Source organism: Balaenoptera borealis, assembly GCF_965194805.1.
Source record: "Balaenoptera borealis genome assembly, chromosome: 2".
Lineage (NCBI taxonomy): Eukaryota > Metazoa > Chordata > Mammalia > Artiodactyla > Balaenopteridae > Balaenoptera > Balaenoptera borealis.
The window spans coordinates 170773047-170797479 of record NC_138867.1 but is presented as its reverse complement, the minus strand read 5'-3'; the positions used below and the strand labels follow the sequence as shown (position 1 = coordinate 170797479).

At 56.9% G+C, this 24433-nt stretch overlaps 2 protein-coding genes across 9 annotated transcripts in view; both read left to right on the top strand.

Annotated features, from left to right (window-relative positions):
• BRD4 (bromodomain containing 4) overlaps positions 1–13205 on the top strand; it is an 80423-nt gene extending 67218 nt beyond the window's left edge. For 5 of the 8 annotated variants that reach the window (XM_082382861.1, XM_082382857.1, XM_082382858.1 and 2 more), the window contains 8 exons: positions 6052–6104; positions 6239–6602; positions 7240–7833; positions 9938–10312; positions 10446–10576; positions 10721–10926; positions 11009–11246; positions 11590–13205. In XM_082382861.1, the coding sequence (XP_082238987.1) occupies positions 6052–6104; positions 6239–6602; positions 7240–7833; positions 9938–10312; positions 10446–10576; positions 10721–10926; positions 11009–11246; positions 11590–11658 (2030 nt within the window). In that variant the 3' untranslated portion in view covers positions 11659–13205. The remainder of the gene's footprint in view (positions 1–6051; positions 6105–6238; positions 6603–7239; positions 7834–9937; positions 10313–10445; positions 10577–10720; positions 10927–11008; positions 11247–11589) is intronic. The other 3 variants (XM_082382859.1, XM_082382860.1, XM_082382864.1) reach the window with 2 other exon arrangements.
• A 2507-nt stretch (positions 13206–15712) lies between these two features.
• Positions 15713–19953, top strand: EPHX3 (epoxide hydrolase 3). The gene is made up of 7 exons (XM_082382907.1): positions 15713–16955; positions 17131–17216; positions 17581–17738; positions 17833–17961; positions 18877–18980; positions 19058–19194; positions 19288–19953. The coding sequence occupies exons 1-7, from the start codon at positions 16713–16715 to the stop codon at positions 19511–19513; spliced, it is 1083 nt and encodes a 360-aa protein (XP_082239033.1). The 5' UTR covers positions 15713–16712; the 3' UTR covers positions 19514–19953.
• Positions 19954–24433: the final 4480 nt, after the last annotated feature.

The following is a 24433-nucleotide window of genomic DNA, read 5'->3' as shown; positions in this document are numbered from 1 at the left end:
TTCTCTTGGACTTGGTTTTGGTCTTTTTGTTGCAGAGGGAGCACACTCCAGCTATTTTAGTCTCCTGGTTTCCTTTTCCCAGGATCGGAGCATGTGGGTGTTTCTTAATAGCTCCAGGGGGAAAAGGAATGCTTGATGTTTTGGAAAGATTTGAGCTGGAAAGTGCAGACAGAGGCCATGGGGCATTCTTCCCAGACAACCAGCCTCAGCTTCCGACCCCCTGGGGTCTTGGAAGGACTCAGTTCCAGTCCCATCTTGGGGCCTGCTGCTGCCCGCTCCAAGGGTGTGACGCACGCTCTTGGGGAGGGGGTAAGTCCCCTGGTGGGGCTGGGTGGGGGTAGGAAGAGATCTGGAGGACGGGGCTATAGCCAGTCTGCCTGCACTGCCAGGTGACCCTCACACTCCCACACACGCGCAGGGACGGATTTTAGGGCTTCATGGGCGAGGGTGAGCCTTGTGGAATGTGCCTTGAATGGGAGACCGGCCGGTGGGCGGGTTTTTCCCACATGCGCACTTGGGGACCATGGGAGTGCAGTGTTGGTTGCATCTGTGACTCTAACAGAAGCATCTGCTCTGCTATATGGGTGGGAACGAGCCCCACACCCCCTCCCCGGTCAAGGGGAGCTGCATTCGATGCCTGGGAAAAAGAAAGGACACTTTCTTCCTCAACCTGTTTTTATTTTTTATTTGTTCTCCTCCTCAACAGTGTATGTCACTGGCTCCTCCTTTTATAATTTTTTTTGGTTTGTTTCTTGCGGTTTATAGGAATGCAGAGGTGAGGCTGTTAGCTAGAGGTCCTGCACTCCAGATCTCCTTTCTTAGGGGCTTTTCCTACCTCCACCCAAGCCCTGAGGATGGGTCAGCGTCACCTCCTTGAGATAGACAGGTGCAGAAAAGCAGACCCTGGAGGATAAGATCAGAATCAGTGGGCACCTAATGTGCATGGCACACCAGGCTGGTCTTCAGAAGTGATGGCAAGGAGGACAGGCAGGGTAGCCTCTCAGATGCAAAGACCAGTAAAGGGAACACCAGCATGCACTCGGCGCATATGGAACTTGTTACTGGAAGCAGTTCTGTCTAGAAGCATAAACAGGCTCAGGCGGTTCTGGAGACATCCATGCGTGCCAGATCCGAGGCCCTTCTAAGGGAAAGGTGGGTCTGTCCCCACCTGCAGCTGGCCAGGCAGGGGGTGGAACTCCTAGTCTGCGGCGCTATTCTCTCGTGCCCTGACAGCAAGCAGGGCACAGGAGGCTGGCTTGGTCTGCGGTTCTTCTGTTCTTATGACTTGAACGGTACATTCCACACCATTTCTCTCACACTGGTTTCTCTCTCCCTCTATGTAGGTCCTGCCTAATCATTGGACACGGACTCTTAATAAAACGGTCTTCAGTTCCAGATTCCTTCCCAGCAAGCTATAGCTTAAGTCCATTTTCTTCCGTGAAAGGGACAGGACTCCATCAAGTTATGGAATTCCTCAGAGCCCTGGGCCTGTCCCCTAGGGTGGATTAGTCATGTCCAGCAGCTCACGCCTAGTCCCGCCTCCGGGAAGGCTGCCTGCCTGGCTGCCCGCCTGGCTGCCCGCCCGGGCCTCCTGTGTAAAGACTGCCTGGCTGTCCTGCCCCGCCTCCCTGGTCGTCTGGGGTCCTCTGGGTGGGTGGCATCTCCCAGAGCGTGACGACAGCCCCCCCTGCACACGCATACATGTGGTGCTGCTCCGTGTGCAAGGCCCCAACACAAATATGTTTTCTCTCCTCATCCCTCCCTCTTTTGGGGACTCTGGATCCTAACTGCTTCCCTCCTGGATCTTGCAATGACATTAGCCCAGGGAAGATCTCATTCACCCTAAGGAAGAACACTAACATCTAGAGCTTCCCCAAGTGAGGAATGGGGCTTTAGAGGTGAGGCCAGCTGGGCCCAAAGGCTCACTGGGGCTGTCCCTCAGCATGCCTTCTCTCTGGTGACCTATAAGGCTCCATTAGCCAGAGGCTGTCACCAGCCACAGCTGATTCACAGCCCCCTGGAGTCCTCCTGTTTTCATTGTTCCCACTGTTTCTGTTGGGCATTTTCCCAACTTCTTTGGCCTCTTCTCCTAAAGTCACACAGGGAAAGTACTTCCTAAGCTGCCTCCCCATCCCTCCCTTCCCAGGTACCTAGAAGTAGGCTGCAGGAGCTGCCAGGCAGGCCATTAGTGAGGGGCGTCTGGGGAGGAGATGCCATGCAGCCAGTTGACCTGGCTCCTCTAGCCCATCATCCTTTCCTTTGGTGGGGGTTGGGATCTGGGCTAGTGGCAAGAAAGGGTTCTTGAAACCCAGAGCACTGGACCAGTCAATTGTGAGGGCATCAGAGCCTTCGGGCCCTGTTCCATGCACATGCAAGTAGTCTCCTAGTCTTCAGTTCCCTAGAATAATGACAGCTGCTGGGGATGGGGCAGGTCAGGGTGGCCACATAATCCAAGCCCTCTGAGAGGCACTGAATAGGCTTTTTTTTGTTCTAAAAATAAATGTCGGCCCTTTTTTGGTCATGAATCCAGCATCTCAACAGAAAACTGCCTGACGTGAAAAGTTCCCCTAAGGAATAGCATCTGCATTTCAGAGAGCTTTTTTTGTTTTATATATAGTTTGTGTGTACTTCAAGGCCTAACCATCTCCTGGCATCTTGGAGTCTGCCTTCTGCTGGAGCTGGAAGCAGGCTTGAGAAGGTGCAGTTGGCCACCGCCTGTGTGGAAACCCTGGCACCCCTCCCCAGCTCCTTGGGGCCTTGGGCCCAAGCAGCTCTAACTGCCCCAGACTGGCCTTGGCCTTGGGTTCCAGGTTCAGCCTCCCCAGAGCCTCCAGGGCCCTGCAGTGATACTTGGGAGTTCCTAGGCTGCTCCCTGATCCTGTAGCCGCTCAGCTTCCAGTCGAGCTCATTTGCCAAACAGACTATTTTGAGCTGCCCTTTGGCCGGTTCCTGATGTGTTCCCAGTACAACTCAGCCTGGCTAGGGTCAGGGAGCTTCATGCCTGGAGATTCCCACAGGACAGTTGGGAAGCCGCTGGCATTGTCTTTCTGGGAAGATTCTGCTGTCTTAGAACAAAAGGCAGGCTAGATTCCCACAGCGTCGGCCTGTGTGCCTCCCCCCCCTCCTTCCCACTCGTGTGCACATGGACTGTAGCCACGGGCCAGCTCTCCTGCGTGGTCCTTGCACCCTCGCTGTCCAGGGATTCCGTCCTTCTTGCCCATGGGGCTTCCGTCTGACAGAGAACCTGATCTTTAGATTCAAGCTGTCACCTATGCCCAGTGCCCCAGGAACAGAGCAGAGAGAGCAGAAGCCCACTCACTCCTTGTCGGCAGCCTCCAGCATGCGGACAGTGGGAGGTGCCATCCGGGCCTGAGGAGTCGCTGTAGGAGGGGTGGGAGGCCTGGGCATCTGCTGGTGCTAAGGCTCCCAGCCGGTTCAATTGAGGGGCTACGCACCTCTGCCCTTACCTTCTATCCTGTCTCCTTCCCTTGAGTTGTGGGGGAGTGGGGAGGAATCAGTGTTTTAATCAGATTTTACAAAAACGTTTTAATTCTTTGTACAATTACCATCCTATGTAAAGATGAAACTTGTGTTGAGTTCAAGATTTTTATGGAATAAAGATCACACAGTACTTGAGGCCATCTTCATGTAACCCTTTCTAGAGAGTTTTGTGTGGGGGTGTCTTGGGGCTGGTGTGTTGTGAAGTTGTGCACTTCCTGTCTTGTCTTCCTACCAGTAACTCCAACATGAGGCTCAGGACACGTGAGCCAGATGTGGCTGTCCCAAACAGGCTCCAGCGCCCCTTGGTCCCCACTGCTGGCCCCTTTAGTCCTCTGGTCCTGGTGGTCTGCTGCACACCTCCCACCTTCTCTCCCACTCTAGACCTGCCCCTCCCAGCACTTCTGTGGAGCCCTGGGATGGTACTCCCAGTGACCTTTCTAAGGCAGCTGAAAGCCACTCCCTGGATCCTTAAGGGCCCCATTGCACTTCTTCCCCTCTAGTTCCCAGGTGGACCTCTCTGCTCATGGCTGCAGGGAGGTGGTGAGGGTTCAGAGCCACTGTCCCTCTTTTGTGATGGAAAAAAGTGTTTCCCCCCAAGGCCATGAGATGACAGGCCACCCCTACCCTGCCCAGCCTTCTCCCCATGACACAGTGGCTTCTCCTGGTCAGACTTGACCCATTGGTCCGCTCCCTCCAAAGGCATGCCAGCCTGCAAGCAGCCGCCCCCAGCCTCCCTTGAGCTGCAGTTTCTGTTACTGGAATCCATGCTGGGAGAGGAGCCCAGCCTGGAGGAATGCCCCGGCCTCTTTCTCCCACTCCCTTGGGTCAGCAGCCTCTGTGTACCGTGCTTTATCCCTGTGTGTGTAGGGTCCGCTTGGTCCTGGGCCTCCAGCCTCTCCTCCATCCTGCGGCTGCCAGATACCCTGTGGCCTGATCCTGCAAATCACCCAGATGGCTCCCTTTTGTATGTGTGACCCTCAAGAGTGTCCTCACCAGCTTTTGTATGTGACCCAAAGAGTCCTGAGCCCTGTATCCTGGCATCTCTCATGTCTGGGTTTGGGGCTGGGCCTACAGTTCCTGTGTCCCAGGTGTCCCTAGTCGCTGCCATTTGTATGAGACATGTCTGTAGCTGCTGAGTTTTGTGTCACTGTCTTATCACTTGCATGGAATGGTGAGCTCTTGCAGGGCACAAAGTCCCTTCTCATCCCTTTTGGTGACACATCGCACCAAGGCTGTGCACCTCACAGAAGTTTAGCACGGCCCTCCATGAAGCAGCTACCAGTGGAGCTAGCCCCGCTTTGGGCAAAAGCATGTGTCCTCCAACACCAGCAGCAAGAGCCAGCACCCTGGCAAGGAGCTCAGGAGATGCCAGGCAAAGCCATGAGGTGCCTCTCAGTGACAGGAATCCGAAAGGCACCATAGGTCCCACGTCCCACCTGGTGGTTGGTGACTTCATTTCCTAGCCCTTGAGCATTGGGTGGGCTTTCTCTCCTCTGAGGTTTACACCCAGCAGTGTTTGGCAAGGGGCATCCAGCTGGCAGAAGTTCCTTAGCATAAGCTTCTAGAGTGGGGGCAGAGGGAGTCATGCTGGCTCTTGCACACTCCTCACAGAGACAGGCACACCCCAGATTTATCCACACAGTGGTGGCAACAAGCCATTGGCTCCTGAGAAACCGGGACACATACTGCTTTCTCCCTGCAGCACATTGACTGTATCCCAACACAGGGACTTCTCTGAGGCCGGTCTCCTGAGAGGAAGGGGAGTCTGGCCAGTGACCTCCTCCTCTGCTGGCAATGGCATTGAGTACCTCCCCCACTGGCTCCTGGGTCGTCCAGGGAGGCTGGCTGGGTGGCTGGCTGGCTTCTCTTCCTCCACGAAGTGCTCATGCTTGTCAGCACTTCCCACTTGTCAGCACTCTCCTCACCTGTCCCATGGCTCTGTGGTCAGGCCTTGGCCCATGCTGGCACCAGTGGTCTTTCTCACCCCAACTCACGCATCTCTGTTTCCTCTGGGAGGATGGGAAGGAGCGAGCCTCAGAGGGCAATGCAGTTGGAGGCCACCGAGTTGTTACTTTTTAGCTGTGTGACCGGAGCAAGTCCCTTAACGTCTCTGAGCCTCAGACAAGATCATTTCAAACACCATGGTTGTTCCAAGGCAAAGCAGGTTGGGGTGCAGATGCTCAAGTCACTGTAGAGGCCTCTGACCAGCAAATTGGAGGAGACGTTGGGCAAGGAGGTTTCTCGTAGCTCAGTTCCCAGTGCATTCGGGTGTCATCTTTTAATGGAGCTGGTGGTCTGGAGCTTGGCAGGCAGCTTTTCAGGCATGGTCCCCGCTAGGAAAAAGCAACAGGCAAATGGGTAGGTGGCACCCCACATGTCTTTCCCTCCCCTGTGACCAACTTCCATCCCAGACAGAACCCAGCCACCCTCCCTCTCACTGTCACCGGTCCTTCTCCTGAACTCATCCTCTGTTTTCTCCTTGCTCTGCGTTCAAGGCCAGCTCCCAGTCTTCTCCCCCGTAGGCTCACCACCTTCTCTTTTCCTCCACAGAGATGGCTCCGAAGTCAAAAAAGAAGGGGCACCCCGGGAGGGAGCAGAAGAAGGTATGTGGTGTCGGGGGTGTCCTTTAGCAGGTGAGCAGTGGCCACCTGCCTTTTTGGACCCTGGAGGGACCCTGTGTCTGACCCAGACGGGTTTGGCCTGCCTGACATCAGCCTGTCTGTCTGTCTGTCTGCAGCACCATCACCACCACCATCAGCAGATGCAGCAGGCCCCGGCCCCCGTGCCCCAGCAGCCCCCACCGCCTCCCCAGCAGCCCCCACCGCCTCCACCTCCACAGCAGCAGCCCCCGCCCCCACCCCCTCCGCCCTCCATGCCACAGCAGGCAGCCCCTGCGATGAAGTCCTCGCCTCCGCCCTTCATCGCCACCCAGGTGCCCGTCCTGGAACCCCAACTCCCAGGCAGTGTCTTCGACCCCATTGGCCACTTCACCCAGCCCATCCTGCACCTGCCGCAGCCCGAGCTGCCCCCTCACCTGCCCCAGCCTCCCGAGCACAGCACTCCGCCTCATCTCAACCAGCACTCGGTGGTCTCTCCTCCAGGTGAGCTGCAACCACACCCGCAACAGTGTGGGGAGGTCCCCTTCCCACCCTGGTCTTACCACAGTGACAGGGCACTCTGGGCAACCTGCAGAACCCCTCTTAACCTCAGTTGTCTCTAAGGGGAAGTTAGCAGTTTCTCGGGGCCATTATGGAAATTACACGAGAGGCCCCAGAACAGGCCTTGCACAGAGAGAGAGTGCTTTGGGTACAGAAGACACTGATGCAGATCTTCTGCTGGGCCGGGCGTGGTGTGAGATGGAAAAATATGTGACCCTCCGTAGCTCCCAGTCAGGGATGGGGGTTTGGGAGGGCACACACCCTCATCCGAGAGCGGACATACCTGTGGGAATCAGGAAAGACTTGCTCTGAGACCTGAAGGGCAAGTGGAGCAGTTGGAGGGAAGGGAAGGGAGGAGAGTTGGGGGCTTGGAGCATGGGGCCGGATGATGCTGGTGAGGGGCCTGATCCTGTAGACCTCCCTGGACGCTGTCCTTATTCTGGAGTTTTTGGGAAGCCAAGGATGGTGGAGAGGTTGCCAGTTGGAGGGAGACAAGTAGGAGGTCAGGATGGAGGAGAAAGGCTGGACCGGGGGCCACGGGGTGTGTGAGCCTCACCACCCTGCTACTGTGTCCTTCCAGCTTTGCACAACGCGCTGCCTCAACAGCCATCACGGCCCAGTAACCGAGCTGCCGCCCTCCCCCCCAAGGCTGCCCGTCCCCCAGCCGTATCACCCGCCCTGGCCCAGCCTCCCCTACTCCCTCAGCCCCCCATGGCTCAGCCCCCCCAAGTGCTGCTGCAGGAGGATGAAGATCCGCCTGCCCCACCCCTCACCTCCATGCAGATGCAGCTCTATTTGCAGCAGCTGCAGAAGGTGCAGCCCCCCACACCACTACTCCCTTCCGTGAAGGTGCAGTCCCAGCCCCCGCCCCCTCTGCCCCCGCCTCCCCACCCCTCAGTGCAGCAGCAGCTACAGCAGCAGCAGCAGCCACCTCCGCCACCACCCCAGCCACAGCCGCCACCCCAGCAGCAGCACCAGCCCCCGCCACGGCCCGTGCATATGCAACCCATGCAGTTCCCCACCCATATCCAGCAACCCCCGCCGCCCCCAGGCCAGCAGCCCCCCCACCCACCCACGGGCCAGCAGCCACCCCCGCCTCAGCCCGCCAAGCCTCAACAAGTCATCCAGCATCACCCTTCGCCCCGGCACCACAAGTCAGACCCCTACTCAACTGGTAAGTGTCCCCCCACCAGCACTACCGTCCTGCCCCTGGGTTCTGGGGAGGCTGGCGCTAGGCCCAGAGTTTTGTCCTCAAGAAGCCAGATGGGTCAGTTTGTGCTGCAGGCTGAGATGGGCTCAAAGCTGAGCCTCGAAGGCTCTGGGTTGGTTGGAGAGAGGCAGCTGAAAGGGGGCGATGATACTTGATGCAGTGTTTTAATCAGGTGTCCATCTTGCTTGCAAGCCGAGATGACAGATTAAGGCCCCAGTGGGCCATTTTCTTGGAACTCACAGTCAAGAGTGTTAACAGTGCATTGTGATTCCTGCTAGGTGAGGAGGCCAGAAGCCCAGGGGAGGCACCTGCTCTGCCTCTGGGGATTGGGGCAGGCTTCTTGGAGGAGGTGACCAGAGGATGAGCAGGAGTTAGCTTAACAAACAGTGGGGTGTGAGGTCCAGGCAGAGCCAAGAGCAGGTCTGGGCAGTGTGGTCTGTTTGGGAACCTATGGAAACAGATGGTCTGCTTTTGGTGTCAGGAGGCCCCCCTGGTGGAGCCGGGAGGGAGAATTAGGCTGAAGCTCTCAGGTAGCTCACGACTCACCCAGGAATCATTGCTGTCTCCTGCTCCCAGTCTCCAGCCTGATCTAGGCTGCCATTTTCCAGTCAACAGCATTGGGCAGGCCATGTCCTCTTGCCTTTCCTGGGCACTTGTTTTCTAGGTGTCTCTGACCAAAATGTTTTGGCTGACCACGGTGGGGCAGTGTTTTAGTAGATGCCTCATGGTGTGGTGACACATTGACGTTCCTGGACTTGGCATGTAGACCATGCAGCCTGGCTTGGTGGTGGTGGTGGGGGGTGTCCCATGAGTGCCGCCTACAAATTGAATAAAGCTGTTGACTTTAGGCTGTGACTGCTCCTAAACCCAGCAAAAGCTGCCAGGTGCCAAGTGGATCACTGTGTACCCTGAGTTGAGAACAGCTGGCTGTCCTCCCTGGGAAAGACTAGTGGTGGTCCCAGCAGCTCTGCAACTGTGCCTGTTTTCCACCCTCAAGCAAGGCTGGGTTTCCTTGTGGAGACCAGTAGTGGGCAGGTGATGAGATGCCTTCGGAAGAGTCAGCACTTGTGGTGGGGCAGGGCAGGTCCCCTCTGGCTATCTGTGCTTAGAGTCTCTGGGCCCATCTCCCTCTGAGTTTCTGTGGCCTGGAATGAGTCACAGGGAGTGACGTGTGTTGGAGCATAGCTGGGGGCTTTGGGTCAAAGACCAAGTTGTTGGAGTCCACGGAGGTTTGGCAAGCATCCCTGGGCACCAGGCCAACTTGAAGGCACCGCCCCCTGAGCTACTGGGCTCCCCTCTAGGTGCTGCTGGATGAAGCCTCCAGTAGACAAGAGATTTCTGCAAGTCATAGGCCTGAGAGCCTGCCATTGCCCAGGTCAGCCTCAGCAGGTGCTCCCAAGGGAGCCACCCAGACAGGAGGCTGTTGCAGTCGTGTGTTTGCAGATTGCTGGCAGGCCCAGGCCAAGGCTGCCTGGGTGCCCCCAGCCTTTGGTTGGATGAAGGTGGGTGGGCTGGCCCACTTTCTGCAAGAACCATGAGCCCAACACCTGTTCTGCCAGTTCTGCTGTGGTGTAGGCCAGGTCCAGGCTTCTCCCCATTGTGTGGGCCTTGCAGGTTGAGTTGTATTGGGGAGGTTCCTGGGGATCTGGCCTTAGGCCCGAAGCAGCTGTCCAGGCAGGCCGGCCTAGCCACATGGGGACAGCTGGAAGCCCAGGCTGCCTGCTCTGTGGGGTTATTGACATCCCTTGTATTTGACCCAGGCCATACCATAGGACCACCTGGAGAGCTTTTAAAAGATACTCAAGCTCAGACCCCACCTGGGACCAGATGTATCTGCACTTCCTAAAGTTTCCTAATGGAAACTTTTTTTTCTGGCACACAGTGGTATCAAACACCAGGATTGCACTCATGGCTCCACAAAGCCTTGCTGCACACTGAGCACAGGGCCTGACGTGCAAGGGGGCTGAGCCGTTGTGGGGCTTCCCTTGGGTTGGGAGGGCCTGGCTGAGCCCAGGGCCCATGGCCTCCATACCAGACATGCTGATAAGCTCCTTGTCCCTTCTCCTAGGTCACCTCCGTGAAGCCCCCTCCCCGCTTATGATACATTCCCCCCAGATGCCACAGTTCCAGAGTCTGACCCACCAGTCGCCACCCCAGCAAAACGTCCAGCCTAAGAAGCAGGTAAAGGGCAGGGCTGGGCCACAGCCCCCAGGGATGGGCTCAGGCCGGGGCCAGGGGCGCCCATCCACCTCACCAGCTGCCATGCCTATGCCGTCCCAGGAGCTACGTGCAGCCTCCGTGGTCCAGCCCCAGCCCCTGGTGGTGGTGAAGGAGGAGAAGATCCACTCACCCATCATCCGCAGTGAGCCTTTCAGCCCCTCACTGCGGCCGGAACCCCCCAAGCACCCAGAGAGCATCAAGGCCCCCGTCCACCTGCCCCAGCGTGAGTGCCCTCTCCAACCCCAGCTGAGGTTGAGGCCCCCAGGCCTGCACTGGATGTGAGCTTCCTGTGGGCCGGTCAACCGTGCCCCACTGAGGTGGGTTGGGCCCAGGCCCATGGGCTATTTGTGTTTCAGGGCCTGAGATGAAGCCCGTGGATGTCGGGAGGCCTGTGATTCGGCCCCCTGAGCAGAATGCACCCCCACCGGGGGCCCCTGACAAGGACAAACAGAAACAGGAGCCGAAGACGCCAGTTGCACCCAAAAAGGTAGGAGCAGTGGACCCATGAGTGCCCCTCACCCCCACCCCAGGGAGGTGCCTTGGCAGGTGTGTCCTCAGACTTTGGGCCTCTCTGGAGGAGTCCAGATGCAGCCGGGTCCCTCACTGGCCCCCTGGTCTCTCTGCCTCGCAGGACCTAAAAATCAAGAATATGGGCTCCTGGGCTAGCCTGGTGCAGAAGCATCCCACCACCCCGTCCTCCACAGCCAAGTCATCAAGTGACAGCTTCGAGCAGTTCCGCCGGGCGGCCCGGGAGAAGGAGGAACGCGAGAAGGCCCTGAAGGCGCAGGCTGAGCACGCAGAGAAGGAGAAGGAGCGGCTCCGGCAGGAGCGCATGAGGTGGGCGCGGGCTCTGGGCAGGTTGTGGGGCTCCCAGGGCTGGCGCTCGTCCCCACGTGACACGGAGCCCTGCTCTGCTCAGGAGCCGAGAGGATGAGGATGCGCTGGAGCAGGCCCGGCGAGCCCACGAGGAGGCACGCCGGCGCCAGGAGCAGCAGCAGCAGCAGCAGCGGCAGGAGCAGCAGCAGCAGCAGCAGCAGGCAGCGGCCGTAGCCGCCGCCGCCGCCCCCCAGGCCCGGAGCTCCCAGCCCCAGTCCATGCTGGACCAGCAGAGGGAGCTGGCCCGAAAGCAGGAGCAGGAGCGGAGGCGCCGGGAAGCGGTGAGCGGGGGGACTCTGGTGGGCGCTGCTGGGCGGAGAGCCACCCCCGGAGGAGTTGAGAAAGGGGACCCTGAGCCTGGAGAGGGCAGGGAGGCTCTCACTCTCCCCGAGAGGTGGGGTGCAAGCAGAGAGCCATTGGGTGGGGACTCAGGGCAGAGCTCCTCCTTGTCTGCGCCATGCTGGCCTCTGGGCCTCAGAGGTGCTCTGGCCCAGTGCAGGGGAGGTTCTGGGGTGTGGGCCCTGAGGGAATAGCCCATGCTGGAGGTCAGGGGTGAGAGTTTGGGAGCCACAGCAAGGGCAGGACACCGAGTTTCACTTCCTCCCACTCTCCTCTCTCCTCCAGATGGCAGCTACCATTGACATGAATTTCCAGAGTGATCTATTGTCAATATTTGAAGAAAATCTTTTCTGAGAGCACCTAGGTGACTTCTGACTTTGATTTCCTGGCAAAACGTTGACTCTCAATAGTGTTAGGGGCAGCAGTGGAGGCAGTAGCAGTGGCAAGGGGGTATCTCCGGGCCTGGCTCTCCTGCATGCTATGCCTGGGGCAGGCCTGATGGGCAGCTGAGGACTGCAGAGCCTATCTGCCTTACAGCCAGCCGGACGTCCCGCCACCCCCCCACAGGACGTCGGCTCAGAGCACGCCTCGCCACGAGCAAGTGCCGGCCAGACCCAAGCCCCAAGTCCCCGCGTGTGGGGCAGAGGCCCTTCTCTCTGCCAAACGTCTACACAGTATACACAGGACATCGTTGCTGCCGCCACCGTGACTGGTTTACTGTCCCCAAGAACGTGACGTTTGTGACGTCCTGCCCGCCAGGAGTCCTCCACACTTCAGCTGCCCCTGCCCACACCCAGGAGACCAGGGCAGGCCTGCAAGAGCTGGAGGTGGTGAGGGCGCTGGCCCACCCCCTTGCTGGCACTGACTTTGCCTTGAACAGACCCCACCCCTCCCTTCCTCTCCCCCCACAAGCCTTTAATCGAGAGCCGCTCTCTGTAAGTGTTCGCTTGTGCAAAAGGGAATAGTGCCGTGGAGGTGTGTGTGTGTCCATGGCAATCTGGAGCGAGGTGACTGTCACACGCGCGTGTGTGGGCCGGCCTCGCCCGGCGAGTGAGGCCACCAACCAAAGTCAGTTCCTTCCCACCTGTGTTTCTGTTCTGTTTTTTTTTTTTTTTTCTATATATATATTTTTTGTTGGATTCTATTTTATTTTTAATTCTCTCTTCTCCTCCAGACACAATGGCACTGCTTATCTCCGAAATGGTGTGATTGTCTCCTCATTGAGCGGCAGCTGCCACCGCGCTGTGGGTAGTGTGTGACCGTGGCTGTACTGTGTAGTGAAACATAGTTGGCATATCTTTGTTTGAAGTTTGTTGGTGACTCCACCAAACTGGTGTAAAAAAACTCAAAAAAAAAAAAAAACCCACAAAAAAAAAACAAAACAAAACATACAAAACACACAAAAAAACTGCCTATATTTTACTCAGTTTCAAACTTTACTAGTCTATTTTTAATTATAAAACCAGAAAGCCACGTTTTCTTTTCCTTTTTTTTCTCCCCGCCATTCGTTGGCTGCTTCTTTGTTTGTTTTTTAATGTCAAATCTGTTTCTGAGTTGTTGTTGTTGTTGTTGTGTTTTTTTTTTTTTTAACCAGGAGAGGAAGGGCCAGGGGACGACGTGGTGGGCGCAAGGGGCCAGGGGCCACAGGCCACAGACTGAGGCAGAAGCTCCCCGCCTGGCGCTTGGCCCTACCAACCGGCTGCCCCTTCCCCCGCTTTTTTTTAATTTTATAATTGGAGCCCTTGGTGAGGTTACGTGTGCCATGAGAATCCACTCTACACCATGACGCTGGTGTCTCAGTGTTGGCCAAACTCTGGAGTCACTGACTGGTTTGACTTTCATACGGTGAATATGCATTTGGTCTGTACTGATCATGGAATAAACACATCTCTCTTTTTTAATGTTGGCGTCTCCCTGACATTTCTTTGTGAACCACCTGTTGCCTAGGCTAGGCCCAGGGGCCCCCCACACCACCTCTGTACAGGATCTACCGACGGGGACCACGTGTCCTGTCCCTACTGTCCCTGGGCAGGAGCTGACCCCTATAAGCTAAAGCTGTGTCAGGGAGCCCAAGTACCCATTCTTCCTGTGGACCCTGGCCTAGGTTGGTGGCATCTTCTAGCAGAACCTGGTCAAACTCCAGACAGTGTTCTCCCCCTTTGCCCTTCCTCCATCCTGGTCCCCCACTCAGCCAGAGGACTTGAGCCACTTCTGCCACCTTGCCTGCCTCTACTGAACTCCTTTCATTTAAGCTCAGGGTTAACCAGTTATTCTTAGATAAGTGTACATCCCCCAAAATAGGATCCTCGCCCCCCACCCCCGCCAAGCACGCACACGCACCCATTCCTCCGTGAGAAAGCCTGCCAGGTGGACACCCTGCCAGTCTGCCTGTGTACTCACCTGTACACACACGCCCCAGCCACAGGGCAAAGGCAGTACGCAAGAGCGGCCCCCAGGATGTAAGATGAAACTATGTGATTTATACGTATGCAAAGACACAAAGTGATTGAAACATTTCCAGCACTGTTTATTAACCCACATCCCACTTTCTGTTTTTCAACCAGAAAGACCCTGTATCTTGTGTTTGGAATCTGCCAAACCTCTCAGCTAATGGTGTATGTAGTTCAGGCATTCAGCCAGAGACCTGCCCTGCTCCTGCTACGCAATCCTCCCCCCTTTCCCTCCCACAGCACTTCCTCATAAACCACTGTGCTGGTTCAAGTGTGACTTATATTTTGGTTCCTTGGGGTTTCTTCCGTCTCATCCCACTCCCTCATTTTTGTTCCGTGTTTTGTTCAGAAACTTCCCCAGGCCAAGTCTGACTGTTTAGCCTGAGAAATGGTTTTGTCTGCACCTTCCTTCTAAAGATTTAATTCTGCTATGGCCCTTTCCACACCTCCCTGATGGGTGTTTCTCTTAACTGGGTTGTAATTAGAACTTGGATCTACTATTTAATTTCTCTGGCCATTTCCCAGTCTCTCCCACAGTACTAGAAATCTTAGTTCTATACAAGAGTAAGAGGTGTGTACAAGCCCATACCGTACTGTATGCACGGATCGCTTGGCCAATAATTATGTCAGTGAATCTGAGACTTGTATTAAACACCTTAGACATTTGTAGAAGGGAATTGGTAGACATTTCACTTATATACTAAAGTTTTTTTTTTTTTGTGCAGTTCTCATTGCAAAAATAAACATTTGTACTGAATATAAAATTATCATCCTGTGACTACTGCTTTTTGCTTAAGGGTAGAGATTGGGCGGAGGGGTGGGGCATTAGCAGGAATGTAGGAGTCAGTGTTCTGCAGCAGAAGAAGGGAGGTCCACAGACACCCACCAGCCATGGCTGGTAAATGCAGCCAGGTTAGAGGACTCAGGAGGGATACCGGGATCATCAAGTGGTTGGAGAACTGATTTGATGGAAAACGTAAATGAAATCAAAGCCATGATACAGGCTAATCATGCAAGAAAAGGTAGGTGATAAACGCAAGGCAAACAAACATTTGTGCAATATAGACGTCTCTTCGGCTCTGAGATGCATTGTTAATGAAGCAGAACCACATAAACCACTATTTCCCTTTAAATAGGGACCTATGGACTTACTTACGGTCCCAGGACAAGTATAATGTTTAGCAGCCTTGAAAATACAAAGGTAAGGTTAACAGTGGTAGGTGTAAGGGAAGATGGGAGGTCATAAAAATGAGGTAAAGTTAGAGGAAACCAATAGGAAAACTAACCATGGATACAGCTCCTGCAGTGGTGGTGACAATGAGATAGTCAATGCCCCAAACTGGTAATCAAGAAATAGCCACATAAACACATTTAGAGATAGCTGAATGTGCGAAAGAAGAAAGAGAAAATCGTTCCAGTGGCTGCCTCCGGTCGGAAGGAAAGCTGGAGCCGAAGACTGCTGCTTTTCTCAACTCCTGGATTGCTGTTGAGCCAGCTGTTAGGCTTTAGGCAAATGACATTAAGTCATTTGCCGAATTTCAGGCTCTTGGTCTATAATACAGGAAGGTAATAATAGTACCTACACTTGAATAGGGTTGTTATAAGGGTTAAATGATGAGCGACCTTGAAATGTTCAGGGTCTTGGGAGGAAGGTTGCGAAACTGGAGGAGGAAGAAGCTACTCTGCTCGCCCAGGCCCGCTCTGCTTCCTCTTTCGCCCAGAGCCCCAGTGATTCGACCAGCCCGGTTCCCCGGCGGCCGGGGCGAGCCCTGCCCTCTAGTAGGAGTTGGTCTCCCCGCCTTCTTTGGTCGCCACTGGCTGAGCCTCGACCTCAACAACTGCGGATTGGGTCCCGGGCGGGACCTGTCGCCAGAACATCAATGACCGCCATTGTCCAATCACAGCTGTGCAGGGGCGGGCCGACGCGTCCGCTGGACCAACTGGAGGCCGGCGTGGGGTAGAGGAAGCTGGACCACCGTTGGAACCAGGGCCTGGTGAAGGTGCTAACAGGTCTCTCGGAGCCAGACCGAGGCGAGGGTCGCGCGCTCCAGTGGGGGGAGCCGCCAGAGTTGGGGTGGCGACAGGGGCTCCCGAGGCCTCCTTGGGCCGCGGCGACCGCCCGCGCCTCCTTCCTAACCCCAGGCACGGCACTGCCTGTCCCCCCGCCCCCTTCCGCTTCCGGGCCCACCTGACCCGCCATATTAGTTCCGACTCCACCCCTCCGTCTCATTGGCCCTTATCCAGGCCGACTCGCTGCTCATTGGTCCAGCTCTCGCACTCAAGTCATCCAGGCCCAGCCTCGGGCCTTCTTCGCCCAACGTTAGGCCCGCCTTCTCTAGGCTCCACCCTCATTCCCACCCTCCTAAGCCACGCCCCTAACCCATACAACGCTCCTAGGCCTAGTTGGGCCCACCTTTCCAGCTGGTAGGCCGCACCTACCCTGCATTGCCCCGCCCCTTTGCTCTAGGCTCCGCCCATTTCACCCACTGCGCCCCCCTGTCTCCCGTTCGTGCAGGACCTGAGCTCCCTCTAGACTTTAGACCCCACCCACACACCCAACTCGGGAGTCCTAGTAGGCCCCGTCCCTTTCTTAAGCCCCGCCCAAGCCCTTCTAGGTCCCGCCCACAGTCCTAGCCCCTAGCATTCCTTCTCCCCAAGGCTCCACCCCAACCACCCGAGCCTGGTCCTCGCAGGCTCCACCCCCGCACCTCAAGCCTTGCTCCTTGTCACTGTCGCGCCCGGGTGTTTACCTAGCCCTTAGGTGAGTCGTGCGCGGTGGCGGTTTCGGTCTGAGCCGCCCGCCTCTTCTTCTCGGTGCGTTCCTCAAGCCCCGACGGCACGGGGGGGCCCCAGACCAAAGGCGGCGGGGTCCCCAGCCCGGATCCCGCCTCGCTGCTGCTGCCCGCGACCCCCGCCCATACCCCAGACGGCAACGCAGTCGTCCCAGGACGCGACGACATGCCCGAGCTGGTGGTGACGGCGCTGCTAGCGCCGTCGCGCCTCACTCTGAAGCTGCTTCGTGCCTTCATGTGGAGCCTCGTGTTCTCGGCGGCGCTGGTGGCCGCAGCTGTCTATGGCTGCATCGCCCTCACGCACGTGCTGTGCCGGCCCCGACGCGGCTGCTGCGGGCGCCCCCGGCGTACCCCACCCGCCTGCTTGAGCGACCCCACACTGGGCGAGCACTGCTTCCTGACTCTCAGGGTGAGCATGCGGGGGCGCCACCGGGGTTTCGAGGATCGAAGAGCCTGTGTGGGGCCGGTGCGGGGGTGGCAAACGGTTGAATACAAGTCTGGGTGGGCACATGGCCTGGGGGAAGAGGGGTGTTCAAGCCCAGGGAAGAGGAGATTCCCAAGTCTCAGACTGTGCCCTCCACCAGAGTTCAGGCCTGCGTCTGCACTATGTCTCCGCTGGACGGGGCAACGGGCCCCTCATGCTGTTTCTGCACGGCTTCCCGGAGAACTGGTATGTCTGAGGCCCAGAGGCCAGGGACCCACAGGGCTAGGGGGAGGTGAAGCCCGGACCACCAGGGCACCAAAGAGGCAGGGACAAGGGCTGGGCAGACTGGGGGCGCAAAGTATATAGGGCGCTAGGGGACAGGGGTCTACACGAAGACAGATGGGGACAGGAGGCCCTGAAGGGATGGGATGAAGAAGTATCCATGTTGAGGCTGCCCTGGGATCCAGGGCGCAGCCCACCTGCTGCGGTTCCCTTCTGGGAAGTTCAGGGCAGGAAGTTGGGGTGGCCCAGAGCCCCTGCTGGGCATAGGTAGGGCAGAGGTGTATTCTGGGGACCCTGACTCAACCTCCCTCCCTGGCCCACCTGACAGGTTCTCCTGGCGCTACCAGCTCCGGGAGTTCCAGAGCCGCTTCCATGTGGTGGCTGTGGACCTGCGGGGATACGGCTCCTCTGATGCACCAAGGGATGTGGACTGTTACACCATCGACCTGCTGATGGCAGACATCCAGGATGTCATTCTGGGCCTGGGTGGGGATGTGCCCCCATCCCAGCCCTGGTGGCCGTCACCCCCGCCTCACCTCTACCTGCCATCTCACTTACACTAGTTTCTCTGACCCCCCAGGTTACTCCAAGTGCATCCTTGTGGCCCATGACTGGGGTGCACTCCTAGCCTGGAATTTCTCCATCTACTACCCATCCCTGGTGGAGCGGATGGCAGTGGTCAGCGCTGCCCCCATGTCGGTGTACCAAGGTGTGTAGGGGAGTCCGGGATGCTGGGATGTGGGATGTGCCTGTGTGAAGGGGTGTGTGTCTGTGCCGGCACTTCTGTGTCCACCAGTCAACACTCCAGGGGCTGGGAACACAGCGGTGAACCTGGGTCTCTTCCCCCGTGGTGCTCCCAATCCACAATCAGTGACAATACAGTGCTCACATTTTTGTGAGCACTTACATGTTACAATTGCTTTGACAAGGAGCCTGCATAGAGTAACCTACACAAGTGTCCTGAGCTATGAAAGTGTTATTATCCCCATGGTCCAGATGGGGAAGCAGAGGAGAGAGAGGTTAATTTGCTTTCTTCTGGCAGGGAAGACATAGATAACTAAGCAACTACAATAGCATGAGATGCCATCTCTGGCTACCCAGTGTCCATCACATCGCCTGATTTGACTTCCCAGAGTTGTAGTCATAGCTGTATGATCTCTCTTTCTCTTTCTTTTTTTTTTTTTTTTTTTGGTGCTCTTGTTTCTTTTCTGTCTCCGTCTCCAGCTTCCTGAGGGCAAGGGAGTTTTGTCTGTTCCATTCACTGCTGTGTCTCCAGAGTCTAGAACAGGGCCTGGTACACAGTAGGTGCTCAATAAGTGTTTGCTGAATGAAGCAGGGGAAATGCATCCAGGCCTGGGCGGGGGAAGCACGCCAGTGACTGGGGGGGCTCCCGGGAGCTGTGGAGGAAAGTGCTCCCATTCTATGGGTACAGTGACCACTTGTCAGAGAGGCAAGCTGGTGCCTGGGCCAAGAGGAGCGTCGAGTGTCCTCACAGGCTCAGGCCGGTAGCAGTGGCATTCCTGAGTGTTGGCATATCTGTGTGCATGACCTGGGTATGGGTAGAGTGCAGAGGTGCGGGGCCACCCGAGAGCCAGGCCTCATGTCTGCCTTCCCCTCCCCCCAGACTACTCTTTGCACCACATGGGCCAGTTCTTCCGTTCCAACTACATGTTCCTGTTCCAGCTTCCCTGGCTGCCCGAGAAGTTGCTGTCCATGTCTGACTTCCAGGTGCAGTAGGGTGAAGGCCCAGGGCTGGGTGGAGGGTCGTGGGTGGGACTGAAGGCAGCGTCCTGCTGTGTGCTCAGATCCTGAAGACCACCCTCACCCACCACAAGAGGGGCATCCCACACTTGACCCCCAACGAGCTCGAGGCCTTCCTTTATGGCTTCTCACAGCCCGGTGGCCTCACTGGGCCCCTCAACTACTACCGAAACCTCTTCAGGTAAGACCAGACCCAGGGCAGAAGCTCAGGAGAGTTCTGGGGGTGCGGGTGGGGGCAGCTGTCCTTCTGCTTGTCTGTCTGTCTTGATCACAGGACCTTCCCCCTGGAGCCCCAGGAGCTGGCCACACCCACCCTGCTGCTGTGGGGGGAGAAGGACCCCTATTTTGAGCAGGGGCTGGTGGGGGCCATCAGCAGCCGTTTTGTGCCAGGCCGGCTGGAAGCCCACATCCTGCCAGGCGTGGGGCACTGGATCCCCCAGAGCAACCCTAAGGAAATGCACCAGTACATGTGGGCCTTCTTGCAAGACCTGCTGGACTAGTGGCGCTCACTCACCGGCTTGCATGCACCCGGGCGTTCTCACAATGTATTTACATGGGTGAACTTCTGCAGCACACAGGTGTGGAACTCCTAGATTGCACACAAGTGCGTCTGTGGATGCCCTCAGGCACACCATCCCCATATGCTCACACACAGTCATGAGTGTATGCATGTGTGAGCAAGCACTTTGACCCCAGGAACCAGGTACACCTCTCTGTGGAGCTGGATGCTGAGTGTCCTATCTCTCCCCTCCATGAGGCCCCACTCTTCTCGCCAAAGGCAGTGCCCAGAGTTGCACAGACCATGAACTCTGACCTGGCTTCCACCTCCAGTCTGAGTCTTCAGCTAAATACTGCTCTGTCCAATATAGTACTGGTAGCCACGCCTGGTTATGTCAATTTAAATGCCAATTAATTAAAATTAAATACGATGAAAAATTCAGTTCCTCAGTCACACTAGCCATATTTCAAGGGCTGAATTGAATCAGAGTAGAAAGTTCTATTGGACAGTGCTGATGAGGGTATTCCTAGCTTAAGAGTAGGGGGCTGGCTCCTGACACCTCACCAAGGGAGGACCCTCATGGGCAGGCAGGTGGATGTCCAGACTCCTCTCCAGCCAGGCCCTGGGCAGCTCCCTCGATCTCCCTCCTGGTCATGACTCCAGGCCTTATGAGGTCAAGTTCTCTCGCCACTGCCTGGGAAAGATCCCTGGGAAAACAGCTCTCGGCTCTGTTAGGATATGTGAGATTCTGGACTCGGCACAGGAAGGGACCAGCTCCCTGAATAGCCATCTGGGGTCTGAGGCCTGTCTCTCCAGTTCCCGGAATCTTCTGTTCCAAATTAACCATAGTTGCTGCTGATTCTTTCTGGGGACTCCTGGCTCCAGCCTCCAAGTGAGGGCCATACAAGTTGAAGGTGAACCATCCAGCCCCAGGCTGGTCACAGCAGTAACTTCTATCTCTCTAGCCTTTTCCTGGCCTCTGGGAACACTGTCATGACTTGCAGCAGCGTGATGAATCAGTCTGGGGACCCAGCAGACCTCAGAAATACATTGTCTTATCTCTGGGATGGGCCTGCCTGGCCAAAGCCTGCCTTCTGGTCACCCCCTCTGTCCTCCCTTGTCCCCAACATAACATCCTTTCACTCATCGTATGTGTCAGGAGCTGTTCTAGGCCCTAGGGATAGAGTGTGAACAAGGACACAGCCCCCATTCTGGAATTAACTGAGAAGAGGCAGAGAGAGCTATGCAGGTGTGTGACGGGGCCCAGGAAAGTCTTCCCTAGCTGGGGGACAGAGCTTTCAGGGAGTGGGAAGCAGTAAATAGGAAGGTCAGAGGCTGGAATAAGCTTGGGCTACTGGAGTAACAGCGTGGAGATTAGTGCCTGCTGGAGCAGAGCGAGAGGGGGAGGCGTGTGGAAGAAGAGGCCACAGCCAGACCGCCAGGGGCTTCGAAGAGTTTGGATTTGATTCTCAAGGGGAGCCAGGGAGGGTTTTCAGCAGGGGAGGGACGTGGTTTGCATTTTGAGAAGCTCCTTGTAGCGGCTGAACAGTCCCACGCAAGAGCGAGAGCGAGGAGACAGGCTCAGGGCTGCGCACAGCTTCAGGACCGGACGGTCCAACAGCCCCAACAAGAGCCGGGACCCCCAGGGCCCTACTCATCCCGCCACCCGCCAGGGTGGGAGCAGTGCCCCTCTGGGGCCGGGGAGATGGGCGAGAGGAGGAGGGAACCCGGGACCTCAGCTTGGGGCGAAGGTTTAGGGCGAGGAGGCCTGAGTGCAGGATGAGGACCGTGTGTCCAGGGGGGTGGTGGGGCTGGTGACCGTTGCCAGGGTGACGGGGAAAGGGCTGATGGTTAACCGGAATGGGTAGCGGTTGTCTGGGTGACCGAAGAGGCCCAGGAGAGGGCTGACGGGAGGCCTCGGACAGTTGCCGGGGCGACAGGGTCCGCTGACGGTTGCCAGGGTAACGAGAAGGCGCCGTCTTCCTCCTCCGCTGCTGCAGGCGGGAGAAAGGCGGTGTGGTGGGGAGGGGAGAAAAGCGATCGCGTTGATTGGGCAGAGTCCTGGAAAGTGAGCCAATAGCGACTAGTGGCTCGGCCGAAACCCGCCTCTCCCAGCCTGAGCCAATCCGGGAGCGTCTTTCTTAGAGCCAGGGGCTCAGAGACCTCATCACTTCATGAGGGAGCTGGCCCCCGGAGGGTTTGGACTCTGGCTGAGGCCCCTCCCGGGCTCAGCCTCTCCCTCTTCCTTCTCTGAGCTCCCGCCTCCAGATCACCTTACATCCTTTACTCACTCATCATTCATTCATTCGCTCACCCACTCATTTACCTGTCCTCGCTACCAGCTGTAATCCGTGGCCCCTCACCAGAAGAGGGACGGGGGAGACAAAGCCGGGCAGACTCTCCCAGCCCTAGGTGGTCAGGCCTGAGAGGAATGAGGGACCGGGGGTGAAGGGTGGGGCACCTACCTGGAGGAGGGCAGGGAAGGCCTTAGAGATGACTCCTGCAAGAATGTGCTCCAATCCACAGAAGCCTCCCATGCACGGGTGATTTAGCATTTCTGTGAGACTGGGAGGAATGTTTGGGATGGGAAGACGTGGGATTACAAAGGGCTTCGAATGCCAGGCCAGGAGCTTGCTCCCCAGTGTGGTGGGGACCGCAGGGGAGGGTCCCGGACAGATCTGTGTGTGTCTGGAATATTACTTCAGGGTTGGTGAGGGGGCAGGACCAGGGACGGAAGATTGAGGATGGGGAGGCCTGGAAGGAGGATGGGCATGGTCCAGGCAGTAGAGGATGAGGTCTAAGTCCAGGCACTTGGGGGAAGAGCAGATATGCAGGGAAAGCCAGAAGCAGGTTTGGGGCATGTTCAGCCTGAGGGGGCTGGACCCCTGAGGCAGGGACTAAGAAGCACCCTTGTCTTTAATGGGTTAAAGACAAAGATGACCAAACAAGCATCCATGTATGGTGGGGTAGAAGGGCACTGAAGCTGGGAGAGAGAATGAAGTCTCCCCAGAAGAAAGTGGAGAACAAGACTGGAGACTGAGCCCTGGAGGCCCCCAACATCTAAGGGACAGGCAGAGGAGAGAAACCAGAGAGGTAGAAGGGGAAGCAGGCAAGCATGATGCCTCAGCAATGGGGAGTGGGGGGAGGTCAGGAGGAGGGGCATAGCCCATGGTGTCAAAAGCTGCTGAGAGATTGAGAGGATTGAGCCATGCAGATCATAAGGGAGGAGACCTGAGAGTGGGGGCTGAGGACAGAGGGCTTGGATGCTCTGAATGTGGTTAAGCAGGGATGGGAGGGAAGAGCTGGGGACCCCAGTCAGGATCCTGGAGGGAACAACTGGCACATTCAGATGGGACAATTTGAGGCGGGTTTGCTTCAGGGACCATGTACAGCGGGCAGGGTTTGGGGAAACCAACAGGGGTTAGTGCAGCACCCCCAGCAAGCACCCCTGGAGAGCCACTACCATCTCCGGATCCCCCTGACCTGATGGGGAAAGGGGAAGGAAGGACGTTAGCAGAAATCAGGGAGAGGTTTGTGTGGACTATGTGGACAGGGCCTTTGGTCAAGCAACACAGTCAGCCGAGGTGGTGACTCTACAGGGAAAGATACAGGAGAATTAATATCTTGTTCTCTCCTTCCCCCACCCCCACTTCATCTTCTGCCAGTGCCTCCTATTGGCCAAACCCACCTGGAAGCCGGAGGACAAGGATGTCCATTGATACAGTCTGTAGAGGTCAGCCTCTTGGGGCATAGAGCAGAGTGGAGAAGGGGAAGAACGGAGGGAGCAGTGGGCGGGGCGGGGGGAGATGCAGGGGAGAGAGACAGGAGCTTGGGGAAGGGCTGTGTGTGTGAGAGATGAGCATTTGCTGCAGATTTCACTTTGTCACAGAAGAGACCTCAACCTCTGGCCACAGGAGGAGGTAATGAAAAGCCTTAGGGAGGTGCTCCCCTTCTCTGAAGCAGGAGGAAAGGTGGGAGGACAAGTGCCACACCTGCAGGAAGGAAGGAAGACAAGTTTCAGCATCCAGGGAGGCAAGAAGGCAGTTAAAGGACATCGGAGTGTCATAGTTCAGAGGTGAGCTGGAGGAGGTGGGGTCCTGGGTGAGGCCATGGACGAGGAAGGCTGGAGTGGTCTGAGCCCAAAGCCCATGAGGCCAAGACCTCCATTGGATGTCCCGCCCAGTGGAGGGTCTTAAGGCAGGGAAACCACTGCCTCCACCCCAGAAGGGGTGGGGTATGGCCTCCCTGCTTCCCCTGCCCAGAGCGGCAGAGCCAGTAGGTGCTTGATTACAGTTAAGTTCCCTTCTTTTCATTCCCCTTTCTTCCACATTCAGCCCTCACATCCACTCCTCCTCCAGGAAGCCCCACCAGCCCCCATCCCTTCCCCTGACTGAGCTCTGATCTAATGGAGGCCAGACATGTCTGTGTCCAGACAGGGACATCTCAAAGGCTGGCTCTGAGCAGATTCGGGTCCCAGCTCCTGGGTCCTGCTCTTCCCCCGAGATGTGCTGGGTATATTCATTCATTCAACTGACAACTATTTTACCTACTATGTGCCAGGCTCTGTGCTAGACACTGGGGATTCAGTAGTCAGCAAGACAGAGGCCCACAAAGCTCAGAATGATGTGGGAGCCAGGTAGGGTCACATGGAGTGGTCGGAGTTGAAATGGAAGAGGCTGTAGGAGCCAGAGGAGACCATGGGAAACTGCAGGGAAGGTTCCCTTGGAGAAGAAATGGCAGTGTTATTTTTTCCAGCCTCGATCACATCAGCTTCCCCCTGCTAAAACCCTCCAGTGGTGTCCACTGTACTTTTCATACAACCCCAGACCCTTTGGCCCCTTGGAAACTTGGCCCCCATCAGCTTCCCTGAGCTCCCTCCCCTTGCTCACTCTGCACCCAGCACCCTGGCCTCCTTGGTGTT